Source organism: Podarcis liolepis, assembly GCF_965112155.1.
Source record: "Podarcis liolepis genome assembly, chromosome: 11".
Classification (NCBI taxonomy): domain Eukaryota; kingdom Metazoa; phylum Chordata; class Lepidosauria; order Squamata; family Lacertidae; genus Podarcis; species Podarcis liolepis.
The window spans coordinates 34,550,911-34,578,686 of NC_139565.1; the positions used below are offsets into that span (position 1 = coordinate 34,550,911).

The following is a 27,776-nucleotide window of genomic DNA, read 5'->3' on the forward strand; positions in this document are numbered from 1 at the left end:
CATGGAAAGCAGAGTAAACTTGGAAAAGGGTACGGGCAAGAAATAAAATGTAAAAGACATCTGAAGGTGATATTATTATGTCTGCATAAATAGTTGGTGGCTTGTTGTGTGCAGATGTGCGTAATGCAGCACCTCCGGTTACACTTACGTAACTAGTTAGTCACTGAATGTAACTTCAGGACTGCATCACTCAAAAACAACAGCATTACTAAGACTAGGAGCTCAGCCTTAGGCAAATTCATGGAGGATAAAGTTACCAATTGCTACTAAGTCATCAAGTCTGTATTACCTCCCAGTATCAGAGACAGTATACCTCAGAAGACAGATGGCTGGGGATCATGCTCACATCTTGCTTGCGAGCATCCAACTGGGTGACACCTGTTGGCCACTGGAGAACAGAGTGCCAGACTAGAGAAACTTTTGTTCTGATCCTACAGAACTCTTATGTTCCTAAGTGTACTTGGAAATTAATCCCACTGAAATCAGTAGCTATCACATCCAAGTAAACATATGGCTGAGCTGCTCGTCTAAGATTTTATATTATGCTGCTCCTTCCCACTGCACTGCAGAGCAACAGGTGGCATCTGGTTTTCAACATCGTGTTATCTCAGCAGCTAAACTCTCTGATATGCCGATATATCATGATGTCTGAAATTGCACAGCCCTACCCCATACTGCTCCTGCTTGCATAAACCAGTGTGGTATGGGGGCTCACTGAGCTGAGCAAGCCCTCCAATCTGGCTCCCACAAGCAGGAGCAGTATAGGGTAGGGCTGGGCAATCAGCTGAAGGCCCAGCAGCCTCCCACCCACCTCTTAGCAGATCAAGGCCCCACAGGGGGCTTCATTAAACCGTTCCACTGAGGTGTGGGCAGCTGTGCACCCACCCGCCCCTCAGCAGAGCAGTTTAAAGAAGCCACCACCACCTTCAGCCCCCACCTACCCACCTCTCTCTTTCTAGTAGAAGTTGCTAGGACATTACCCCATTTGCCTCTACATAGTTCCATCCTTATTCCAGACATCAGGATATATCAGTACATCGGGATGTTTAGCTGATGATATATGACGATGTTGAAAACCGGATACTGCCCAGCCATACTGCTCACAGACCAAACGTTTAATTATCTGTTCTAGAAAATTTCCTGGTATCAGCATGAAGCTTGACTGGTTCATAGCCAAGGAGAGCTCCTCACATCATTCCAGCTGCTGCTGCAGATTGGTTGCTGCCGGCCTGCATGGGCATTGTGGGAGTGTCAGGGACATGCAATGTGAACAGTTGGAGGTGGCAAGAGTTCTCAGGGATACAGTATGGAGGCACTGATACCTTGGCTTTCATTTCTGCTTATACTGTTTTGCTTTTGCTGGCATCACAGATGCGTTATGCTGGCCTTACATTCCCATAGCAGGACCACAGGATTGGTCACATGGTTTCAAAGAGCAGTCGAATAGAGGTGCAGTATCTGGGGCACCAGGTAGCATTTTACCGAACATGTTGACAGCGTCTTATTTTTATTATTTTCCATTTGACAAGTTGCAGTATTTAAGGAACTGAATATACAGAATTAAAGGTCTGTCACAACAGACTCATGGCAGGTCAGTTGATACTCATTGGAAGCAGCTTCACTTCTTTCCAAACTGTGGCAGGGGAGGTGGTATCTTGATGTCTTGACCTCTCTCCAGCTTCTTCTCACAGTCAACCATGTAATTGACGCCATCAATGACTAACTGAACAAGTTCCACCTTAAATAACAAGAAGAAAAGCTTGCTGAGGTTATGTTTTAAAAACCTTGGTTTTTCTGTGGATAATTATTTACCACAGAACATATGCGCATGTTCAGTAAAACTAGGTAGAAGAATCCTCCCTGAACAATATCATTTTGTTATATACTGTAAGATACATGTCTAATAATGAAACTTTGCAGTCCTTTTGGGCGACTGTGTCTCGAAGTTACTTGGTTTGAAAGTACTTTGGGGATAATGAATGTATCGACTTAATTGGTTTCCCCCTCTTCAGGTAACTGATCCTTTGTCATCTAAGTACTGAAATGAGAATATAAAGGTGGCATAGGCCCAATAAGTCATGCTTTAATATAAGGGGATTGATCAGATACCAGTTTAGGATCTATTCCAGTCTGGCATGATTTTTGCAGGTCTCAAGGAAGTCATTGAAAATATACACATAGGCATAGGCTTATACAATTAGGTCATTGTCCTGATTCATATCACCATATCTTGTTGTCTGTTGTGTTCATTTCAATTTGGGAGAGGAGTTGTTGTTGGCATCCGTCAGTCTCGAGAGACAATGTATTGTGCCTCCAAGGGTGAAGTCAAACTACTGTGGCTGCAGATACCTGTAACTCTTAACTGTTGCCTCCTGTATTGTTTTTGCTGTGTTAGCATCTCTGGGGTGCGTTAGCAGCATCAAAGTGACCTCTCCAGGGTCCAAGCCTGGGCAGAGTGTAGGGAGGTCCTGGGCTGCCCAGATGAGAAGACACACACACCCCTTAGCCTCACTAAAGCAGAGCAATACGTTTGGTACCAGCTTGGCTGCAGGAGTTTCCAGAAGGAGGGCGTACAAGACGCCAGCCAACCGTCTTAATGCATTCATTGAAAACAAATGAGAATGGCCTTCTGTGTCCTTAGACAGCATGCACTGAAGGGGCATACCTTGGTGGTAGAACACTTGCTTTGCATGCAGATAGTCCTAGGCTTTATCCTTGGCATCTCCAGGTAGGGCTGGAAATGTCCCCTACCTGAAACTCTGGGGAGCAGCTGCCAGTCAGTGTGGACAATGCTGAGTTAGATGGACCAATGGTCTGGCTCAGCATAAAACAGTTTCTCTTTACCTTTGCTCATAAGGGATCACTGGGCTGAAATACATGAGTCTAAATAATCTAATTTTTACAAATGTTTTTGGCATATCAGGTGCATTCCATGCTCTTGTCTTGCTTGTCAAGTAAATGCAAGTTCGTGCCACGGAGTTTCCTGTTTACAATACTTGTGTGTATGTGAAGACATTAAATGTTCAGCTTGACAATATTCCGTAGTATCTATAGCTTACATAAATAAGCTGTCCCCAAGTTTTGCTCCAATTTAAAAGGGGGGGGGATCTTACCTCTGATCGACCCATGCGGTCTAGATTGGAGATATCGTATATATCTGCTACAGCAGCTGTGTCTACTCCACCGGTGCCACGCTTTTGAAGCCTCAAGTTTTCCAGGATCTTTGCAAATCTAGGATCCTGCCATAAAAGGAAATATATTATTTCTAAATTAGTGATTGCTCCTCAAGATGTATATGTTTGCAAACGCAGGGTTGCCTAATTTTCACATTACATTTCTAGGTGTAAAGGTGTCTAAGCAGGCACTACAAATTTGTATGGATTGTTCTTACCGACATTCGTGATTAAAAGCCATTTGAGTTGGTTTACGCACCTTGCTGAGCTTTGTGAGCTTAACGTGGACTCCTGCACGCAATCCTGTTCCCAGATTGGAAGGACAGGTCAATACATATCCTAAGCGTTCGTTCCACATAAACTCCCACCCTCGTTCTTTAATTAACCTTTCAACCTACAAAGGAAATAAAAGGCAATGAACTGCTGGGTACAGATAGTGCCATCTGTTAACAGTGCTGGCTTTCTGTTAAAATACAGCTCCTAGCAGCTTGTATAATAATTGCACGAGATCCATCTTTGGCATCAGAGACTTGTAGTAAAGATTGCCGACATCAATAGTGTTCCACAAGTGAAAGCAAGAACAGAATATTATCTCTAAATTGAAGCTTCAACTTGGGAGGGTTAGCTTGATCACTGTATTAGTTCTCCATACAAAGTATTTGTATTAAAGAAAACACAGTCCTGTTCACTTTCATTGGGACTTCCTCCTGGGCAACTGTAGTGAAAATTGCAACTTTGCATTTTGGAATTGAAGTGCCCCTCAGAATTTATTGAGGAAGTGGAATATTTATATTTGCGCAGGTTTGTAATTTGATCTCCACCCTCACCCCCGGACATGAGAGAAAGCCTTTTCTATAATGGTGCCTCTATTATGGAACTCAAACCCAAGAGAAATGCTGTTCAATACTTCTCTTTTACTATTTGGGTTTGCTAGGGAAATTTTTATATCATACTAATCTTTTAGTATTTTTGTTTTCATGTGTTTTAGTAACTTTGTGAGCTGCTTTGTATTCGTTTATATAGAAAAGCAACATACAAATTTCTAAATGAATTAAAACTGTTTTTTTTAAAAAAAAATACAACTTTGCTAGCAAATGAAACTCTGTGAAGTTAGCACCCTTAACTAATTACCATTTTTAGGATTCTCCATGATTGCTAAAGTGGTATAAAAGTGCTTTAGACATAGGTGTGGATGTGATTTCCCCCACCATGCATATCCTGCATATGCAAGCTAGTTCTGTAACCCAGTTAATGAAATTTTACTTGATTAATTGACTAAAATGCAGCCAATCAATTAAAACAGGATAAATTTGCTTATGAGGGAAACATTTGCCAGGAGATTTGGCTGGCCATTCTTGAGAGGGAAGGCTTTGTGTATCAGCACCTGAAGATTATCCATCCTAGGTTTGCGCTGTACTGACCAGGCTGATGCAGGTAGCAACATTTTTCTCTTTGAGCTGCAGATGTGCCTGCAAGATACTGTTCTAGGCCAGGCATAGGCAAACTCAGCCCTCCAGATGTTTTGGGTCTACAACTCCCATCATCCCTAGCTAACAGGACTAGTGGTCAGGGATGATGGGAGTTGTAGTCCCAAAACATCTGGAGGGCTGAGTTTGCCTATGCCTGTTCTAGGCAGTGAGGGAAAGAGGGACTCTTCCTTTGGGGGTAGATAGGTTTAGGAAGGGAAACAGGTAACATCAGCTATGTGGACCCCTTAGGCACCTTTGAGGGTGATGGGCAGTTCCTGAGGCTGCAGATCAATGAACAGAGCCAAAAATTGCAACAATTAGCATGTGAGGGGTTATAATAAAAACTGACCACAATGAATGTATTACGACTTTCATTGCAGCTTTGTGTACAGAGTTAAGTAAACGTTTATGCCTGACTTGCTCTCATAACATTAAGGAGCCCCAAATGACTGTCATGCCCAGGGCCCCCCAACCCCAGAGCTACCACTGCTTAAACCTCAGAAACATTTTTTTCTGTAAAATGCCCACCTCTAGTAATCCACGGCAAAACCTTTCAAAGACCCGTTTCATGTTGCCTCCCTTTTCCATGGAGATCACCCTGGTGTGATCCTCCTCGTTGATCCAGACGAGAAATGTTTTGTCATTGTTGTGCCTGGTTGGAAGCGAGCAAGGCATTGGTATTACTGTCACACAAGCCTTCAACAACCATTCTCACAGGCGCCTGATTGTTTCGTTTCACCTCTCCCCTTTCTTATCTGTCTCTGTTGTGGGCAGAATTGAGCGTTGTGCGGTGCTATTACTGTGGCAAGGTTAAGGATAAGGGTTAGTGAAGATTTCCGCCATTTCATTCCACTGAACAAGTACCAATGATAAAATCATTCCCATTTCTAGGGTTATATAAAGAGCACTGCTCAGTCCTGATCCCACTGGTACTCAACTGCTGCTACGCTAGAGAGTACGTTTTGTTCTCTGAAATGAACGCAGCGTGCGGCATGTGCTGCTATGGGAACTGAGAAAGGGAAAGCGTGCTCATCCTTTTTAATTGGGAAAGAGGGAATCTGCCTCTCTAGTTTATAGTAGCTTGAGACTAGAACATTTGAAGGTGTGTCCTGTCTAAAGCCTAAACTGTATTCAGCTTTGCTTTAAATTAGTTAATTTTTTCAAGTGTTTCACAACAGAACAGGCATGCAAAATGCATTATATGCTCAGTGAAATACTCTCCCAGCACATAAATGCAGAACTGCAAATGGTACCTCAGTGTAGCTACAGCAGCATGCTTTCGAGCCAAGTGTGTTCTGTGTTACCTACTTTCATTTAAGCTTCTTGGTTACTAGAAAGCATTTAGGACAGTGTGTGGGCATGCTGCATACATGATGCTCCCTGACCAGTTTCTGCATTGCGTCGAACACCTTTGTATGCTACTGCAAGTCTTGCTTAATAAAGTAGCACAACACTTGACATTTCAGGATGTTAGGAGTTGCTTTATGGGGAATTTACTCTGACAGTTGTAGCTGTCCTAATACCTGATATCCTTTAACTGAAGATGCAGAGTGTGAAACCTGGGTCTTGCAAGAAATGGATATTTTGCTATTTTATCGCTCATTTGCACTCAGATTATTTTTGTTCACCAAAGTATCCAGGCTAAGATTCCCATGCAACTTTTTATTGCAGATATTTAAATACCAACACACAGGCAAGTTCCAGTTCTGTTTATATACTTTGGCCCACACTGACACATTATAACAGCTGACACATTCAAAGATAAAACAATAAACTCCTTTGGAAAAAAGTAACAAAGTGAATTAAACTAATACACTGTCACGTTTGAACGTTCATGTAAAGTACCTAGCACATTTCAGTCCTGAAGCATTCATTCATTATCAAAGTAGCAAGACATCACTGATTAGAAATTCCTTCAGAGCATCATACATCTTCACAAATGATTAGCCTTTATTCAGGATATCAGGGAGACAGAACTAATATTTCCTTCAAATCATTTAGATCTCTCTCTCGTTCTCTTCCTTTTCATCCCATTATTTACTGATAAATCACATTGGTTTTATTATACTGAATTTCCATAATACTACCAATCCAAAACTGCTTTTAGTATAAATAAGAAGCTCATCCTTATATACAGTGGTACTTTGGTTCTCAAACACCTTGGTATTCAAACAACTTGGAACCCAAACACTGCAAACCCAGAAGTAACTTTTGCTAAACGTGCTCCGTTTTAAGTGTTACGCTGAGGTCTGTCTGTTTTTGCTATTTATTTTGCTTTTTTGTTTTTGCGCTCTTTTTTGTTTTGTTTTTGTGACTGCGTGGAACCCAATTCAGCTTCTGATTGATTGATTGTGTTACTGCAGTACATTGTTTATTGCTTTCATTTTATGGATCAGTGGTCTCATTAAATAGTAAAATTCATGTTAAATTGCTGTTTTAGGGTTGTTTTTAAAAGTCTGGAACGGATTAATCCATTTTGCATTACTTTCTATGGAAAAGCAAGCTGTGGTTTTGGAACAGGCTTCCGGAATGGATTAAGTTTGGGAACCAAGGTACCACTGTACTATAATTATAGTTAATGCCTCTGTTATTTATTATGACTAATGCCTTCCCCCCTCAAGCGCACCCCTTTCTGCAGGGTCTCCTTGAGCCTTTTTAGAGAGCTGCTGAGGGAGAAGAACCCTGTCCTCAGACTTTTCTATGAATCAAACTCCTTATGAACTGAAGAAAGAAATCCAGTCACTAGGGCTATATGCTACCTTTTTTGTCACTGGTGATATAGAATAATAGACTCAAGCACCTGTCTTTCTTTTTTATGTATGCCACTGCACTTCTCCTAAAAATTAATTAATGGAAGAAGATGAGAGTGTGCGTGTGTGCAAAAGCATGCATTTGGTTTTAGGAATAGCAGCTGTTGTTGTGTTAGGAAGGAATTAATAAAGCCATTTGTTCATAGCTTAAGCGTGCACAATTCATATTCCATACCAGATTCCTCTGGCATCTGGCCAGTCACGGGCCATCCCGGCACATGTTAGCAAAGGGGACACTGGTTTATCAAATAGGAAATGGTCCTGCAGACCAGCATATGCAAGGCAGAGGGAAAGAAAGAAAGAAGTGAATTTTAGGTCTCATAATCATCATTGCCAGGAAGAACATGCGATCCACAACCATTGAGCGAATAAAGATTCACACTGGATTCTTCTTCACTGCAAATGACAATATTCTTTCCCTAGATAACTTGGTAGGTTTTTATTTTGTTGCAAGCGCAATGATTCCAGAGAGTTGTAACCACACTGAGAAAAAAGAAATAAAGGAGAAACAATGTACAGAACAATGTACAGTACGTATAAGGATTAAAGTGAATTTTTATACCAATTATCCAACTTGTATGCCAAAAGCTTTTAGGCAGTGTCTAATTTTTAATAAAATCTTAAAGATAAGGTTTTTCAGACATGAGACCTAATCAAAATCCATGATAGCAGTCTAAAGGTCAGGTTGATCTGACCTTTTCGTATTAGTGATTAATTATGTTCCTCTTTCCCATTTGTTTTTACTCATAAATAAAGCCTCAGATAGAACTTCATTTCTTAACGGAATAATTCCCACCCCCCATCTTTATTCCCCCAACAAATTTTCATTTACAGTGGTGCCTCGCAAGACGAAAAGAATCCGTTCTGTGATTGTTTTCGTCTAGCGGTTTTTTCGTCTTGTGAAGCAAGCCCATTGACGGATTAGCAGATTAGCGCTATTAGCGCTATTATCGGCTTATCGGATCAGCTGATAAGCGGCTTAGCGGCTTAGAAAAAGGGGGGGGAAGGGGAAAAAACCCGCAGGAACTCGCAAGACATTTTCGTCTTGCGAAGCAAGCCCATAGGAGATTCGTTTTGCGAAGCACCTCCAAAACGGAAAACTCTTTCGTCTAGCGAGTTTTCCGTCTTGCGAGGCATTCGTCTTGCGGGGCACCACTGTACAGGTGCATAAATCCCAGCTCAATTGTGCAGTGTTCTTTATTTATAGCCTTAATTTCTTTATTGATTGTGGGGGGTGAGCTAATGGATCTTGTTTGCAGCAAGTTAAATATCTGTAATATTTTTGTTTTGTGTGTCTAGAGTTTATTAGGACATTCATGTATACACCCTTTAATGCAGTTTTAGGTGTACATATTTTTTCACTGCACAGGTTACCAAGGTACATGAGAACACAATAGGTATAAATTAAATCCAGTGCTGCTTTTTTACAGTATTCCCTGATTTACAGTACCATCACCTTTAAAATAAAAATACCACAGTTAGAGGCATGTGGACAGCTAAATGAAAATGTGATGGTTTGCACAAACACAAGTTTCTACTTCTATACAGATTACTCAGAATCAAGGTAAAGGTGTCCAATGCAACACCAATTCACTTGTTGCTCCCTGAACTATGGACATAATGGGTGAGATCCAATGTCACTCCAAGTAGTGCAAGTCCGTTATTTTTAATGGGTATGACTTCATTGAATATCACCCAGAACGATAATAGTACTAAGGATGTGATTTTTAATGTTGCTTTACACATCACCATATTGTAAGCATTCCTATTACTTACAAATATGGGTGAAAATAATCATCACCATCTAATAGGGTTGTCATACGCCTGGAGTTTCCGTTGTAATCAGCGCCCGGGCAAAAATCGCTGAAATGTCCAGGGAAGTCTGGATGTATGGCGGCCCATGTTGTAGATTTTGGCGAATTTTCTTTTTTAAAAAACTCAAAAACTATTTTTTGCAAAATCTACATTTTTACTTTCTGGAAGGGAAATCATTCATTGGGCTAGGGAGATACTAGATGCAACACAGCTCCAGGGTTTCACTCCCATAAACACATGGTGGCTGGTGCCCATTGGGACTGGTGGGGCAGAAAGCAGAGAGGGCAACAGTAGGTGGAGCCAGAGCCAGTGACAGGAAGAGCCAACTATTTGTTTTGTCCCCATCCTCTTCCCTGCTGTGTTCTACAAGGGCAAAATGAAGACTAAGGGGGAGGGGGCTGGTGGCCAGGGCATTCCTGAACTGCTTGTAAGAGGTAAGGCAGGCAAGTGGGGGCAAACTGCGGTTGGTGAGGCACTGCCCCATTTGCCCCAAAGGACCACCCCCACCCCCAATTTGGGGTTTTGACTGAAAGGCAACCTCAAAAGTGAGTGGAAGATTGAGGGTGGTGCTTAACCCTTTCATTTCCTACCATTTGTCTGCCCAAGCTTCTTTTTGACCTACAGGGAGAAAAGTTATATGCTGGGGGGGGGGGGGAGAGCAAGAGAATGTTTTTTGAATTGAGAAAAGGGCTAAACTATTTTCCCACCTCACTATTCCACTGCACACCAGGCTTTTTATTTTAAAAATGAAGGAAAGCAATTCACATTTACATATCTAGACACACTAAATAAATAAAAAATGCAGACTGTCACTATATTTATATTTAAATATCTTAATTGGTCTTAAATATAATTGTTCAAACAAAGCAGAGCCCTTTCATTTGGTATACCTAAGCCTTTTGCAATATTTCAGGCCCTCTCGGACTTTTTCCAGCCTATTTTTAGGTGTTTAGGATTCAAATGCAACATTAACAATGGGCTTACTATCTGTGCATAAAACATCTGTATGCAAAAGTAAGCGGCGTAAGATCCCTTTACACCTCCAGGCTGGGCATTGTACTTACATCGATAAGTTGCTGCTGTTCTTTCTCAGACATTGTGGTCAGGCTATAATACTTCCCAGAGAGTTCTCCTTTCAGCCCAGCCAAAGCAGTGACTACAACGTTCTCTACTTCTCTCCTCTCTGCCCGGGAGCAGGCAGGCGGTAGGCTCAGGCCCCGAATACTGCGGCCAGTGCGTACACGGGATGATAAGACGTAGCGTTCATCAAATTGCCCATGGGTGATCTGATCCACACACAAAAAGGGAGTTCATGTCACAGAAAGGGATGTCTAAGACTGGCCAAAATACATTGTTCTGCCTGAGAACAGCAAATGGTGCTCCCCATCCCCAAGTCAAGTACCCAAGACTGACCATTTTTGATACCCGAGGCAGAAAAATACCACAAGCACCTCTCCCTGGGAGTAAAAATTCAACATTAATACATGAAGTAAATCATTTTCTGTTCTTTGGCATTAACTCAAAATCAGTTATTTGAGGCGGACACCTGATAATGTTAATCTAGCACTGTCCTATGTGTTGTAAGAAATATTACTTGGAAAACAAGTACACAGATGCTAATTCTATCCATGGCAATATACTCTTATAGTTATTCTCAGCCCCTTTTCTCTGCAGATAAGATTTCTTACATTGGTCCTAAATTGTACCTACCTTGGAAGAGTCCAGGTCAGTGTGATGCTTCATTACTTTTGGATCATATCCATTGTGTCTTAATTTGATAACTGGGTCAAAAATTTCAGCAAATACCTGTAGAGTCAATGGCATATATTCATTATTATTATTTTCCAGTCACTTTGGTGGTTACATCTCGTTTGTGTATTTGCAATTGATATGTTTTAATTCTCCTCACTTTTCTGAACATTCCACACACCAGACCTCCTATCTAAGGGGAAGGAGCTACACAGAGACGAAGAAATAAAGGAAGTGATGGGAAAGGAATATTGGGGAGAAAGGCAGAACTTTGATAAGTTATGTGTCAAGCGCACGGAAAGGAAAACTGTGACAAGTAAATCGGGTGCCAACATTGTCCAGTAAAAAGTATGCCTGGCACAAGGAGCATGACATTCTTAGTGGTGGTAGCATCCTTTTTATGAAACACCCAAAATAGGGACATTCAGGAGATTCACTTATTTGGGGTTTATAGTTATGGCAGGCATTGGGGAGATGTGAACCTTATCCCAGACTAAATTTATTGTTTTAGTAGAGGTTGCTGTTCTGTAATTGATTTTTGTGCTTTTTCTTTTTAATGCTACTGCATTGGGAGGATTTTATTTTAATTGTTAGACATCTTTTAAAAAGGCAGGATACATACTTAACATACAATGTGACACAATTTAGAGGCATTCATACCCCTCTTTCCTCTGTTATTGAATGAGTTGGCTAACCACATCACTTACATGCATGCACTTTAAATTCCACCCCCCTTAGACAGTAGCTTAGCCTTCTTCCCAGTACCATTGCTCTTGAAGTGTGATCCATTTTCTATCTATCTATCTATCTATCTATCTATCTATCTATCTATCTATCTATCTATCCCCAATTGGCTTCTGGGCTTGTTAGCCTGATGATTTGCTCTTCAAATCTGGGAAGAATGGAACTAGTGTAGCTTGTTTGTGTGAGAAGTAGGGTGGGTGAATGTGTGAGAGAGAAAAAGACCCTGAATTTCCTTTAATATATATAGTACTAATGCTGAGATCAAAAGTAAAGAGAGAAAGAAATTAATAAATAGTTTCTAGAGACTGTTATCACTATAGTGGGGCAAATTTTTTCCAGCCTTGTACAAAATTATAGTTCCTATCACTAACTTCTGCTTCTGATTATACTAATTAGCCAGTATGTCTGGCAGTGGCAGTTTAAATATTAGGTAACACCTGACACAGCCTCCATCTCCTGTTTTCTCCAGAACCTTTATTGTTTCCTCTTCTGGGTTTAAAATCTGCTCTGACTGTTCGGTCACAGTCTGGAGAAGAGCTGTATTGTGCCCCAGAATTATGCCTAGGTTTTCCCCCATATACCACAAAACTTCCCACCTAATAACAATATTCAACTTATTCTGTTATCAGCATGCTATATTTTGACGCAAGAAATTAGGTCATTTCAGATCAATACTCTTAAGATTTTGAAGATTTTTGTTAAGTGACAGGATATTTGGATGCTTTGTGCCTCAGTTCACATATATTTAAAGCTCTATTTTGCCACTTCCTCCAAAGAATCTTGGGAACCGTCATTCGTTAAGGGTGCTGACAATTGTTAAGAGACAGTTTTCAAGTGTGACATATCCTAAACAACTGTTGTGAACTTCATGGATGCCCTTCTAAAATAGTTTTTAAAGCCCCTTAGAAACTAGCCTAAAATAGAAAGGGGAAAATAAGAAATGTAGGGATAAAATCCTGCCTGTGTTTTGTTCATTTGGCTTATTTTTTTGGGGGGGGAGGTACGCTGTATGCCTGAGACCCTTCTAGTTCCTGGATTCAATTCCTAAAATAGCCAGGCTAGCTTCCTGATGAGGTCAATTTTGTTGTTGTTGATAGCTGTGGGCATACCCAGGATTTTTGTTGGGGGGGGTAGTTAGTTAGTTGATTGGTCAGTTAGTTAAGTACAGTCATACCTCTTGTTATGTCCTCTTCATGTTACGTTCTTTCAGGATACCCGGAAGTACCGGAAAGGGTTACTTCCGGGCTTTGTCGCTCGCACATGCGCAGATGCGCAAAATGATGTCATGCGCAGAAGCGGTGAGTCGCAACCCGCGCAGACGCCAATTGCGTTCTGCTCATGCTGAGAATGGGGCTCCAGAACGGATCCCGTTCGCAACCAGAGGTACCACTGTATTTCTGTTGTTTTACTTGATCTGGGGAGGGCAGCTGTCCTACCTCGCCTCCTTGGTTACGCCCATGTTGATAGCTGTCTATGTATAGGAATGTGTGTGTGTGTGTGCGCGTGTGTGCGCGCGCGCACACACACACATTTTTACAGCAGAATTTCTGCTTCATTCAATTTAGTGAATAACAGTTCCACTTTTTTACCTCAAGCTGAATTTACCAGCAAGAGACAAGGCAGCTACAGGAGGCAAATAAAATATTGTCTTCTGTGCCTGCATTTATTATCCTGGATATTATTATACAGAGGGTGCCTTTAATGGTGTTTTCTATTCACTGAACTTCCCGCTTAGGGGGGAAACAATCCCACAAGGAAGAGAAACAACTACCATCATTATCCATATGCCTTGTGTTTTGTGTACACTCTAGTGTCCTATTTTCCTTTAAAACTACACCCTGCTTGAAGAATCTGTGGTTATCTAACTGTTTCATCTAGTAAAAGTACAAACTAAACAAGTGGATGGCAGCATATAATAGAAAATCTTCACCTCATAAGATTCTTCATCTCCCGCAACCATGCCGACCGTTTTGATGAAAGGGTGGCCAGGATTGTCAACACCAGTTTGGATGCATTGATCCAGCGTGTAGCCATTGGGAGTCATCTTGTCCCTCAGTTTGGCATAGATTGCTGGAGTGAGGCATTCAGCCATGCAGTTGTTGTGCTTACGAAGATCAGGGAAGTCTGCGCTGGTAAAAGAATAAAAAAAGAAAAGGAATGTAAAGCATTCATATTGATCTGCAATCTTTGGTTACATTTTCAAGTTCATATCAGGGAAGGTGGGCAGAATCGGCATCCTACTTGCCTATCTGCTTTTATGCCTCTAGCAAAAGAAAAAGAAAAAAGAAAGCACACTGTGAATATGTTATGGTTTGAAGAAAATCGCAGGGAACTGGGAAGTGTGGCTGCATGTTGGCTTATACAATCTGTAGGGGAAGCAAACATACTGTGCTTCCCAGGGGAATGCTGGCTTCCAGCTGAAACCACAGAGACAGTTTCAGTAGTGGACGGAAGCACTTTGGCAAATGGAAAGGAAACAAATGACCTTCAGAATTTATATCTTTTGTGTTAATCTGCAAAATTAAAGTGCAAGTAAATTTAATGAGATGAATCTGCAGCTGGTATTAATCAATGTAGCTCAACTAGGATTCCTAGAAATGTATCTGCTCACAACATTTACATAACTTTTTCATTACTGTTTTGATACTTGTTAGAGATATTACGGAAGTGAACCAGCTTGCTGTAATGTTTAGAGCAGCTTGGTCAATTTATTGCCATCCAGATGGTTTGGACTACAACTCCCATCATCCCCAACCATTGCTAGTTGAGGCCCATGGGAGTTGTAGTTCAAACAGTCAGGATTTGCTGTTGCGGCAAATCCTGCCCATTGTAGTTCAGGCTTGACAATCAGGGTCTGCACTAAGACACAGCCAAGATGGTCTCTGGCCACTTCAGCAAACTCAGCTTTTGTAGCTGGAGTCAGTCAGGGCCCCGTGCTCCCTGGGCAACTGGGAAAATGCCAGACGGCAGGGAGCAGGTCTTCTAGAACTCAGAGCCATACATTCAAAGCACATGGCTTCCCCCAAGGAATCTTGGGAAATGAAGTTTCTTAAGGATGCTGGGAACTGTAGCTCTGTGAGCAGTAAACTGCAGCCTTCAGGATTCTTGGGGGAGGGGAAAGAGCCATGCCTGTTAAGGTGGTATACCTGTGTGTCTTAAATGCAGTGCTTTTTTCTGGGGGTACGCAGGCGTATGCATACCCCTAAACATTTTGTGAATCTTTATACTTTTGTCCATTTACTGTATTTATTTTTCCTGATTTGAACTATAACATGGTGATTTTCTTGAGTCAGAATGAGAGTAGCCCTAAACATTTTTAAAGGGAAAAAAGCAGTGCTTAAATGTATGGTGCAGCTGTGACTTAAATCCATTGCCAGTTCTGTCCTGCTTCTTCAACCTTCTCACCTGCTGTTCTTCAACACCTTTGCTTCTTGGGCTCTCTTCCCACTCAACAGCCTTGTTTTTCTCTTTACTGCCAAATAGTATTCAGTGGAGACACTTAGGCCCTTCAAACAACAGGCCCCAACACTTGTTCATCAATGATTTGAATCAAAGTATTTACCTTGGAGGAAATAGTCTTTGTTGGTGAAAGGATCCAGCTTTCACATTTTGCTTATTCAGCAGGTATCCGGTGGTCAACGCCCCGGTACTAACTGTTGCAAAGAGAACTGCAGTTCTTCGACCAGCCAGGAGACGTGAGAAGGTACTGGCCATCTTTCGTCACCTATTAGTTTTGGAAGACGCACACAAATCTGCAATGAAAGCTGAAATAGGTACATAAGTAATACTATGAGAATGGTGACAATGGGGCCAACTGGTTGATTGTTTTATGGAGGCAGGGAGATATTTAGCAGAAGTCTCAGATGTTTCAAACCTAGTCTTGTCTTCTACAAGCCCAACTCAAGTTGTTAGTTTTGAACTTAAATATTGGAATGGTGGGGATCATAAAGAAGAAAGTGTCAAGCTAGCCAGGACCCAGTCCATTAAAGGTTTTTCTCCTTTATGATTCCCCTCACTGTTAGGTTTTTTTAATTTACCAATTTGTTGAAATACGTTTCAGTATCAGTGGTTTTCTTTTGTTGTATAGGTCTGTGCAGTGGCAAATGCCAGTTTCCATTATTCCTCAGTGCAAATATCATTTGAAAACTTGTCTCTGCATTCCAGACATGCACATTCACATATCAGGGTTTAATCACTAAGAAGAAGCATTGACCTATTGAACAAAGGAAAGGAAGCACGTCAATAATTCCTGTAGTTCAGTAGAAATGTTTGGCTCAAAACACAGGCAGCAGGAGCAAACCTAATGCTTCATTTTTTTCTTACATGACTTTGACCTACTGTGGTTTTTTTTCTCATCTACAATTATCTCCGAAGCAACTACTAAATAAGTGGCTATGGTCCCTAAACCATAAAAGTATACAGAGAGAGAGAGAAGCAAAAAGTAACTGTCCTCTTATAGCCAAGTTTTATAGTGCTTCGAGGGAGAGGTATAAAATGTTTCATACCTGGAGTAATTAATTCCTGAAATTCAGACTGGCCTCCATTTTAGAAACCCAGTTGTCAAGATGGATTAAGAATATCATCCTACTTTGCCCACCTATTGTTCCTTTGCTGTAATCACAGAGTAGCTGCCTTGTATTTTGTAAGAAACCCATGTATAGTGGTACCTCGGGTTACATACACTTCAGGTTACAGACGCTTCAGGTTACAGACTCCACTAACCCAGAAAGAGTACCTTGGGTTAAGAACTTTGCTTCAGGATGAGAACAGAAATTGTGCACCGGCGGCACGGTGGCAGCCGGAGGCCCCATAAGCTAAAGTGGTGCTTCAGGTTAAGAACAGTTTCAGGTTAAGTACGGACCTCCAGAACGAATTAAGTTCTTAACTCGAGGTACCACTGTATTCTGGGTACATTATAGCCCATTTCAAGGTGACAGAAGTGGTAATGCATGCATGCACTGTGCTGTGAACCTCATCATTTAGCAGCAGTTACTATAGCCAGTGGTTCCTAAACTTCAGGAGTACGACAAGCCCCTTTTAACCTCGAAATAATTCATGGACACACACCCCTCACTAATTGTTGTAATTTTAGGCTCCATTCATTAAGACAATAAATAATGAGGGGGGAAACTACTCTGAACTTCAGTGACACTTTTAAATGAATTCACTTTTTATTCATTGCAACAACAAACACCAGTTAGTCATTTCTCGCTAGGTTCATGTCCCTTCAACTTCAAACCTATTGGAGTAAACAAAAGGATAAAAATACAGGAAATAAGTAATTGTTCAAAGGAATAAGGGTATGTCAGAGCTGCCCGAGGTCCCAGCTCACAAAGGACCAACGCCAGTTCGTTGTTATATACAAAAGTCTTTATTGAAGTTCAGTTTCGCTTTCACAGCCGCAGCGTGCAGCTCTACGTCTGAAACTCTAGACCGCTGAAGCTCCGTCTGAATCTCCTCCCCCCAGACACCAGTTTAAGACTCTAGCCTTGCTCCACCTCTTCCTTTGCTCTTTCCTCCTCTGGCTCCGCCTGTCAGCTGGGGTCTCGCCCTTCCTAGACTCTTCTGACGCTGAGTCCCCTGAGTCTTCCCCCTGCCTCCGGCGGGCTTTAGGACCCGGTTCCCAGTCCGGGTTTTCTGCTGTCTCACGCGCCTGTACATTCGAACTTGGCGCGCGTGCCCAGCCGGCAACCTTCCTCCTGACCGTTACACTGCTCCTGTCACTGCTTCCCCCTTCCGGGAGGCTAGCTGGACCTGACCTCCCCTCCGTTCCCCCACTCTCCGATAGAGGCGTGGTCAGCCCTGACTCATCTTCTCTCCCTGCTGGAGGAGACCCTGGCCCTGACTACGCTATGGTGGGGAAGCTGGTCCTGATCTCCCGCTGCTGCCCTGGGAGTCCCCGCTGGCCCCCTGTTTCTGGTGTGTCCCCCCTGGGACCCCCCTTGCCCTGACCATCGGTGCCTCCTTCTGGGAATCTTCTGATTCGCTGGAGAAGCTCATGGAATCTCTCGGGTCACTGTCATACTCCCCTACGCTGCCCTCAGATTCTTCCCCTTCGCTCTCCATTTCCTCTCTCCCCTGTGCCTCTGTTCCTGAGCCCCTGACAGGGTATTACAGTATTCACTCAACCAATATCCCCCCTCCGCTCTCAGTAGAGAATAGTTGGCTGCGAACTGTTCTTAAACCCCAGATTTTCAATAGTTGGATATTCCACAAGCTCCAGTGGGACACCTCTTTGCTCCTCAATGTTCTCAAAGGTCAGACCTATGCTTTGCTGGCCCATGGGCTAAGGAATGGGAAAGACTAAGAGATGGTTGCTTGGCTGGTGTAAGATTTTAAGAGAAACACTTAGCTCTTGCAGAAGGCAGAGATCTCTGATCCTTGTCTTTGTGTTACGCTTTTTGGTCAGATATGCCTCCTCTTTCTTTTCTTTTGCTCTCTTATTTGCTTGGTCTGTGGCACATTGCTTTTGGGTAGTTAGGGACTCTTTTACACTTTAGATCTAAGGTATGTGCAGGCTTAGTGAGTGTATCGCTCTTGCATATTTGTGACCTTGCAGTCTGAAACAGCATCCGAATATATACAAGTGTTGAATGTGCATGTGGGTTCAGTTGTACGCTGCATAATACTGCATTGCCTGGCTTGTGTTTATCTTTCAGTAGGCTAAGAATGTCTGTATTGAGGTGGGTGGCTATAAGCTCAGCTAGCAATGAAGGAAGGAGCCCATCCTTCACTTTTAGTTCAACTGATCCTTTTCTCTGTGTGTACATTTGTGGGTGGCAGCTGAGTCCGTGGTGGCAGACTACTTTAGAGCAAGCAGAAACCCTCTTCCCACCATTGAACACATGCATCTTTATAAAGTTCAAAGGGCTTATGCTAGAGGGTGATAGGACTCCAGTGTCTAGTTTCACATTCAAAATTAAATGAGTTAATTGAACACAGCCTTTAAGGTCCACTTTTCCATAGCAAGAGGTTCACTGAAATCTCAGGCCATTTTGAGCTTGGGGGAGCCCATCTCTAAATGCTTACTGCAGTTAATAGAAGTAATTCTTGTGACTTCAAAATAGCCATGAGGGTCAAGAAATACTGTCATACCAAGGGGTATGAAATTGCTGGAATTGCTTCTGTTCTGAATGATATATATTGCATTTTTATTCTGTCAAGGGATTGTGCCTTCTAGTGTATTTTCTTAGACTGGTAATCTGTCAAAATTAAGAAAATAGAACAAGACAATGATCTTCATAAAAATAACCCGTGCATTGCCCCTGTTGAATGTAGGATATTCCATCAAGTCACAGGTAACATTAATGGCATCAGACGGTCTGTCATGTTTAGCTAGCTCATGCCATTTCTGTTGGCAAGGAGGCACTGCATGAAAAGTTGTTTTCATATCCCACCCATTCCTTAAAGTAATGGAATGTGACACAGTCATCATGTACATTGTACTAGCAGTGATTGATTGACTGGCTGACTTATTATTTTTACACCTTGAAGCCCTTTCATACAATGAGCTGGATAGATCAGAAAATTGCAATGTGGAAAGGCAAAAGCCTAAATGATATCAACAAGATGTTTGCTTTAAAAGTCTGAACGTTAGGGTAGAGGATCACATTATTTGTAAAAAGCCTTACTGGGTGTCATTGCTCTACCCCTCACCCCGTGTCCAAATGTGGTTTACATGGAAAAGACTCTAGTTCACAGAAACCATTTCACACCAACACTCCACCAGGTAACTTGAAGATATGGTTAAATTCAACAGAGGGGGATTTTTCTGTGTTAGAAAACAATGTGTGATTCATTCCCTTATTCAGGTTATTTGGTGTTACAATGACCTGGTTTTGAAATTCACTTGTGGATGTGGTCTTATTTAAGACATTTATCTGCTGTGCGTAAATCTAATTCACACGCCTTGGATTTTCAAACATTGCTACTAGCTGGTAGCCCTTTCAGTCCTGCTTTTCCCAGTGGCTTATTCCATGTGCCCTTAACCTCCAGTGACATTAACTGATAGAACACCTGATCCTGGAGCAAGCTGAGCTGCCTTTGCTCTCACCCCTATGCTACTTTCATCAACCTTGGCTCTTAACTAGCATCTAAAATTAGTACATGCTCCCATATGTGAGGCATGCATAACAGAAGGCACAGAACAACAGGAGTGGGTGGAGAACACAAAGGAGGATGAGAGTAGGCAAGCTTGTGGGGAATGAGGGGCGGGGGAATGAAGGGGTGTAAGTGGGGGGAACAAAACATACAGGGTTGATTCTAAAGTTCCTTTCAGATGTGGTAATTTCAATACTTTTGCATGATGACTATTTCATCAGAATGCACACAGCCATAAATCTGTTGCAGATGTTGTCTATGTGTGTGTCTAGAATGAATGCATATTGGGAGGGCAGCAGCATGATTGAGGGTCCACTTTGCAACCTACACTCATTCATTAGAACGCCATTCAATGAGGGTTCTGTTTAGGGGTTGTAATGAGCATGCATTCCTCAGTTCTGCAATAGCTCAGTTGGTAGAGCATAAGACTCTTAATCTCAGGGTCGTGGGTTTGAGCCCCACATTAGGCAAAATATTCCTACTGGTCCCTTCCAATTCTACAGTTGATTCGAAGTATGGAGCCACAATAATACTCTGGCCCCATCGGCAATGCACATTTGAAGCAGTATAGTGCCACTTCAAAGAGTCATGGCGTCCCCCAAAGAATCCTGGGAACTGTATTTAGTTAAGGGTGCTGCAGGTGTCAGCCACAACTCTTTGGCTAGTGCCGTTCTGTTTTACTTCTGAGAATCTGCGCTGCCTATACTTTTCCCAGGAATTATTTCCTGGTAGTCAGAGTTGGGTTTCAGAAAAGTTGTGGGTCTGTGTGTTCTGTATTTCCCCCCGCCGCTGAGTGCAGTGTGGATCTGCAGTATAATTCCTCACATTGCTGGTGCCTTTATTACTTCCCTGCTTTATTTTACTGCAAGTGGAAGTTATTAAATTAAATCCCATTACTCTTGGAGAGCAGCCTAGACAATACTGCTGAACTGAATGTGTTTTGTTTGCTTTTACTGTGACATATCCTGATGCCCTACAGCAGAGGCCAATGATGTGTCATCCTAGCACTAATGCCTCAAATACATAACAAAACGATGTCCAATGTCTCAATGGCATATTTTTTTTCAGACAGACCACTTGGTCTTTATCCATACTCCTAGCATCTGGAAGGGGAAATTGGGAAGGAAATATTGCCCTTGATTTTCCACCAAGCTGATAGCCTTATATTAAGACCTACTGTATGAAAATGTCTCATGCCGCTTTTCACTTAGTCTAAGAACTTGTACACTGAACACATGGAGAGACCCTTAATGTGTATAACCTGCACGTTCCATGCAGTCTTTTCCCACAGAGGAACACTGAATGCAAGGAATTTGAGCAAGAGCACAGTGAGCGTGATGCTGAGGACAAGGCAATTCTGTACATTATTCCATGCAATAATAGCTTTCTTCCTCCTTTCCATATTCCAAGTCTGAATCCAAGCAGAGAGAGCAGAACCCTGGTTGAAATCATGTTATTGTCCCTAACCTGGAACCTGGCAATCCTATTTAGACTTCTCACCCAGTTGTGGGATGTATGGATAACTTAGCACATCTATCAAAGTTATGGCTCTACCAAACAAGGTAATACCAGATGCTCCAGTCAGGTTAGAGGAGCAAAGGTGATCTCTTACAGGAAAACATAGCAGCCTTGTTGGTTATTGCTCTGACCAGAACAAGCCTGACTTGGAAATTCTTATAGGAGTCAGCCGGTATGACATGATCCACTGTGCATTACTGCCATTAAGAGGCACATTTGCTGGTCTGGCTGGTTTCCCTATAAGAAACTTTCTTTGGCTGGAGCTTGGCAGTAACAGTAATGAAATCCTGTCTGGTGTCATGCTGTGGGGTTGAGTCCAGCCAGACCCAGAGGGTGCTGTCCTGTACCTGGGAATGCAGCCCATTGCAACAGAACTTACTTCTGCAGAGAGAATGAGAAGAGTTGCACCATAAAGCTGCCTATTTTAGAAGATGGTTCAATCCTACTCTGGCTAGAGGACTATTTCTTAGACCTCTTTGATCACGGACAGTTTTATCTGGGTGAGTCCTCCCAGCATATGAACCCCTCCTGCCTTTTCAACTAATTCACAGGGACCCACAGTGCTATTTTTCTAGAAAAAGAGGTACTGGAACTCACCATGAATGCCTCCCTCTTTCTCTTAGAATGCCAATGGTGCCCACCTGAGAGGTGTTGGATCTGAGTTCTGGTGAGTTCCCCCTGAAAGAAAACCCTGAGGACCCATATTAATATGGTTCATCTGGGGTTTTTTACTTGTGTTATAAGCTGCCCTGAGGCTTCCCTAAAATATAATGTGGCTGTTGGGGCGGACACATTCATAAATAAATTCAGTACACAACATGCATCCAAGAGTCTCCAGCTTTCCCAAAGAGTCTCTGAATGGGCCATAGTTAAAGGTCGTGAGAGTTCCATTTGCAACCAGGATGAAGCAAGTTGTGGCTAGGAAGATGGAAAGCTGCTTTATTGCATTGCCGTTGGTCTACCAAGCTGAGGGCTGCCTACCACTCTGACTGGGTTTTCTCCTGGGTTTCAGAAAGTAGTGCTTTACAGACTTGCCCACCTGGAAATACCAGGGATTGATCTCAGGGTTTTGTGCATGCATGCGCTTTACCAGGGAGTTACTGTCCTGCCCCAATAATATAGTAGTCAAGGTGACTTGGTCTTTTAGCAATAAAATGCCAAAAGGTGTCTGACTACAGCAATGGAGAAACTCACATCAGCTAGGACAGAGACAGCTGCTAAGTGCATTTATGGCACCCCGATTCCATTTTATAAGAGAATTAAAAGAGGGATCAATGCATGACATATTCGAAAGATGAGGCAGCTGATTTTGTGTGGGAGTAATTAACAGAGAACACTGGTGACTAAACAAAGCACACCATTTTAATTTTGTGCACAGATTTCAAAAGCGGCCCTTGCTCTAATTTGTTATCACTGACCTTTCAAGCTAATGCTGACTGCCACAAACATGGAGCAAATTTAATTGCTTTTTCTAGAGCAACATTTCTTAACCTGAGCCTGATATGTGAACTTCAAGGAATGGAGGGCAGTCAATGTAGAAGGTCAAACACTTGAAAGCTTTCACCTTTCTCCAGAATTTCTTCAAGCAGATTTGTGCTGTGATCCAAGCTTTCAAAGCAGACGGTACTTGTTCGTTCAATAAAAGAAAATCAAATACTCAGAAGACTAGTTGCTGACAATAGAATTCAATCAATAGTTTGGCAATTAGCCACTAAAACTTGCACGAGTCACCTTGCAACCTGTTTTCGTCAATGTCCAGTCCTAAAACATATCTGGAACATTCATAATGTGCTCTGGGATCTCTTGCTAAAGAATGGCAAGCTACCTTTAGGTAGATATTATACAATGATGACTTTAGCTTTTCTCTGATAAACACCACTGAAGTTTTTGCCTGGCAAACCAGATGAGTGATCCAATGAAGAGGGCTAAATGCTCTAGTCTTTGGAACAATGTCCATGATAATTTGTGTGAGGAGCAGGAGGAGTGTGCAGATACCCCCGTCCCAAATGCATACACTGAACACATGGAGAGGAAGGCAGGACTGCCCCTGCTAGCTATGCCTCCTGATGCAACACATCTGTAGCCAATCATAAATGTTGAAAGTGCAGCCACTGAGGTCATGCTAGCAGACATGACCTTGTTGCAGCCAAGCATCTGCAGTGAGCTAGAGAAGCAGAGGGAAGAGATTTTTTTTGCTGGTTGAATTTGGGCAGAGACATGGGGGGAAAGCAGTTGTCTTTGTGGAATTTGATGCAGGATTAGCAGTTGTGCTGCCTGCTTTTTGAGTCTGCTTACATCCAATTGGTTCGATTCTATATGTGTTAATATGTAGATATCACGAAAGACATATTATGAGTCTCCAGTGTGCTTGCTGTCTCTCCCCCACCACCTTCCTCAAAGGACCCTAAACACTGGAGCGCTGCTCATGGGCTTCTTACTGCTGGGGGAAGTGGGGAGCACAAAATAAGACAGAAATATACTCCAGCGAAGGGCAGGTTAAACGAACCCCTTTCCAGCCCTGGTAGCATTTGCGTGATACACCTACACACTGCAGCTGACACACTAACGTGTCGCAAAATACAGTTTGGAAAACTCTGTCCTATAGGTTTATCTGCATAAAGAAGAACATGACATCCTCTAGCAGAGTCAGTGTGGCAGGCCCACTGCAACTAGGACAATAAGAAATCCAGTTTCAGCACTATATTTCGGTCGAGGAAGTACCAGAGTCAGGCCCCAGGCTCCTTTTAAGTGCAGGTGCCAAGGCTTGTAATCCGAGCCCCGTGTATCATGTTAGTTGGGACTGCAACATTTTGCTGTGTGCAAAAGGAATTTTCCTCATCACTAACTAAGCACAATTAACTCTCCTCCCCTCCCCCCCATATGAAATTAGGGAAAGGTCTTCCAGGTCAGAGGATATGTCTTTTACTACACTGAGCTCCAGCACTTCCTATTTGTTTCAGTTTAAGAACAGCAAAGACCCCTCGTGTTACTTTTGGCAGGAGCTTCAGAGCTGACCTAAAGTTAGCACCTCCCATATCGGCAACATTTTCCAGGACAGTTGTCCCCTTGGCTTGCATGTTCAAACGGTGTCAGATTAAGCACAGCGAATTTATAAACTGCATGTTAAAGCACTGAAGCTAGAGCTGCGCAAGGAGAAATGGCTGTGGCAGGAGCACTCTTTGCTCATTTCTTTTCCTCTTTCATTAATATTAGGAAGTTTTGCTTTTTAGGCAAAAATTCTACTGGCAGGAAACTCAGCCGTTTAGAAATAGAGGTAGATAAAATACTGCCCTAGTAGAATAGAAATGCGCCATGTGTGTCATGTGACTCTTGACTTTTTCAAGACACCTTAAGCTGCTGCTTAAGCTAAATGTTATGCATCCACTGAGATGCAGCACAGATGTAAACAGCAAAGAAACAACAAGATAAACAGAGTAGAAAGCTGATAAAGGAACAAATTTGCATCTTGCACTGGCTTAAACAAAACAAAACCCAAATATCATTTTTTTTAAATCAAAGAGTGTTTTGGTAGATACATTGGTGCATCTGTATTTGAGAACTATCTCCGTTATCAAATAACAATAATGGCTGCTCTGTTTCTAAAGTATAAAAATGTATTTCAAGGTTTTGCTAATCAGTTCCTGATCCAGCGCCTTGGGAATCAGTACTGAAGAATGAGTTCATAAATTCAGAAAGTAAGCAGATGAACAAACCAATACATACATAAAATTAATTAAATCTTAATTTTAATCGTAATACTTGTGTACATTCAGTACCGCTCAATCATGTAAGCAAATGAAACAATGCACTTCCTGTGTCAGGCTAGGATATTGTATCACTGTGGATTATCGTAAGGTACTAGTAGTTTTATATCATACAGAGTTTGATTATGAACACCAGCATGGTAAAGAATAGTTCAAAATACTCTATAGTTAGTCCACAAACTTTTAAACTACACTACCTGATGAACCATTTATGCCATATTATCGCAATCTAAGCTGGTCTGGCGTGTGATCCTAAGCACTTGGATAGAAGCTGCATTCAAATAAAATATGTGTTCTGTGGCTGATATCCAACTAAATCATATGCAGAACTGACCTACAGAATCTATGGACATGGTTACTTAAATTCCTATATACAGTGGTTGTACTCTATGCAGCATAGGGGTAACAGTCTATGGCTCTGGTTATATTATGTAACTACTCTAATATAGCTAGTTTGCCGATTAGACTAAAACAGACAGGGAAGGTTATAATCAACGATAATTAATCTCTCGAGTTCCTCTGCTGGCAGATGAGATCTGTTTACAGGCTTGCCAGATCTAAAATTTAAAAGCAAGGAACACTCTAGCAGAGCATTCATATGCATATTTAGTTAGAAAGAGGTCTCACTGTGTTCAGCAGAGCTCACTTCCAAGTAAGTGTGTTTAGAATTGTTACTGTAAGGTTCTACGGAATTCTGTAGTGCAATTTTATGAAATATGGAGCAATGAAAAAGGACTATTTGCTTTCATAAAGAAGAGAATAGACCTGGAAGTGGGTTTATTTTAACTTGTTCAAAACCCCAGCATCTGATGTTTGCTTATTACACAAAAATAAGACAGTACTTGTTAATCTGGGCTGTTATTCTGTAATCCCTTTGGAGTAAACCTCGTTGAACTCAATGGGGCTTACTTCTGAGTAGATGTGAAACCAAACAAGGCATGTAAATGAAGCAAAATTCTTTACTGAGATCAGTTGGCCAACTTGGAGAGATGCTGGCAATTCAGACAGAGATAAATCTTGATACTGATCAAATCTTAGGATACAGAGTTCGGTTACACCAATTAAAAACGCCCATCTACAATACCATTTCAGCCTCTCTAGTTAATGGAACACATTTATGGACAGTGCTGACATTTTTTCAGTTGTCTGCTCAGCAGGCTGCCTGCAGAAACATTACCATTTGCATAAAATAAAGCTTTATTTTCATGTATTTAACATGTTTGTTTTGGTATCGCTATCTGGGTCAGAAGCACAGTAGCCTGACAAATCCCACAGTCGCCGTTTTCTGAGTACTTATGCAAATGAGCAAACTGCATCTCCCAAAAGGCTACAATCTATGGCACTTTCAAAACATTTTTAATAACCCTCCCATTTGAAATGTCACTGCCATTGGTGAATAAACAGAGGCAAAGTCCAACTGACCTTGAAGCTGAAGCCAGACACGTCCTGCAACGAGCCTGGGAGCAAAGAAGTGTGAAGCAGACAAGTAGTGCTGTGACAAAATTACAGGTCATATGAGGAGCAAAATGAGATGCTGGCAGGGGAGGGAAGAAAGGGAGAAGTATTTATTGCACTGGCCAACCCCATTCCTTTCAGGTCTATTCAAAATATTTGGCTACACAGCCATGTCCTTGAGGGAGCAAGAGGGTGACCTGATTGGCCCCATCTTCCACACAGTGCACAAACTACTGAGAAATATTTTTCAATCTTGGCATTTTTGTTCACTTCTCTATGGAAAAAAAATATTTGTTTCTGTTGGCGGTGGCAGGGCATGGTTGGTTGCCTATAGTTGACTGCAGTGAGTTTTGTTTGTGTGTGTGAGTGGGAGGGGGATGTTGGGTCAGCTTAGCCATCTCAATTCATGTGGTCAGTGGGTTCCTGTTGTTGTCTTGTTGGTCTGTGTATATAATAAAGGAGAGCCACACCAGGGTGAAGGCATCCTCTTTTGTTTGTTCCCGTGCTAGTTTCAGTTTGTTGATGAGCTTTTCTAGTAGGGCTGTTTCCCATATGGTTTGGTACCAGTGGCCCATGTTTACTCCTGGCAGGTCCCTCCAGTGTCTAGTTATGATGCTCCTGGTTGCTGAGAGTAGATGATATGAGTTCTTTGCAGTGTGAATGTGCATTACTGTCTTGGAAGATATTCAGTAAGGCCAGTTCTGGAGTGGCTTCTAGTTTCCGTTTAGTCCTACAAGAAATATGCAAAATAACTAATGTCCAAAAGGATTGAATTTGGGGGCAATCCCACCACACGAGGAGGTATGTGTCTGTAGAGTGGCAACCTCTCCAGCATTTTGGTGAGATTCCTGGGTGTATCAGCACCAGCTTTCATGGTACCATCTACCGATTAACTTCAAAGTGAGTTCCCTTCTTTTGGCTGAGATGGATTTAAAGGGTGGTTTAGACCACAGTTTGGTCCATTCGGTAGGGTTTATTTTGTAACCTATATCATTCTCCCATTGGTTTTTTTATTGAGATGAGTGGGTTTGTAGGAGCAGTATTTTGTATATTGTGGATACCATCCCCATACCATGACCCATAGAAATTATAGGCCGGTTTGGATAGCCAAAGGAGTGCTGAAATTCAGTCTAATTGCCTCCTTCACTACTTCAGAACACTTGTAATGAAAGTGTACTC

General features: G+C 42.1%; 1 protein-coding gene and 1 long non-coding RNA gene across 3 annotated transcripts in view; one reads left to right on the plus strand and one right to left on the minus strand.

The window, feature by feature from the left end:
• Positions 1–27,776, plus strand: part of LOC310688743 — a 66,541-nt gene that overhangs the window by 9,872 nt on the left and 28,893 nt on the right. The gene's annotated exons all lie outside the window — the stretch shown is intronic.
• CKMT2 (creatine kinase, mitochondrial 2) lies at positions 1,489–26,702 on the minus strand. Of its 2 annotated transcripts, none has more exons than XM_083465433.1 (10): positions 26,565–26,702; positions 15,323–15,484; positions 13,691–13,889; positions 10,978–11,073; positions 10,332–10,553; positions 7,628–7,713; positions 5,171–5,294; positions 3,433–3,567; positions 3,114–3,239; positions 1,489–1,738 (listed from the first exon to the last, which is right to left on the minus strand). In XM_083465433.1, exons 2-10 carry the CDS (start codon positions 15,472–15,474, stop codon positions 1,619–1,621), a joined length of 1,260 nt encoding a protein of 419 aa, XP_083321559.1. In that variant the 5' UTR covers positions 15,475–15,484; positions 26,565–26,702; the 3' UTR covers positions 1,489–1,618. The 2 variants fall into 2 exon arrangements, with proteins under 2 accessions (XP_083321559.1, XP_083321558.1); XM_083465432.1 differs by having other exon boundaries at positions 15,323–15,524; positions 26,565–26,696.

Excerpts from the sequence above, each read along its gene's own strand:
- CKMT2 (XM_083465433.1), bottom strand. The coding sequence starts at position 15,474 with ATGGCCAGTACCTTCTCACGTCTCCTGGCTGGTCGAAGAACTGCAGTT. Across the intron at positions 7,714-10,331 it reads AACAGCAGCAACTTATCGAT|GACCATTTCCTATTTGATAA; the intron begins GTAAGTACAATG and ends GCTGGTCTGCAG. Across the intron at positions 3,568-5,170 it reads TTTGCCGTGGATTACTAGAG|GTTGAAAGGTTAATTAAAGA; the intron begins GTGGGCATTTTA and ends TTTCCTTTGTAG.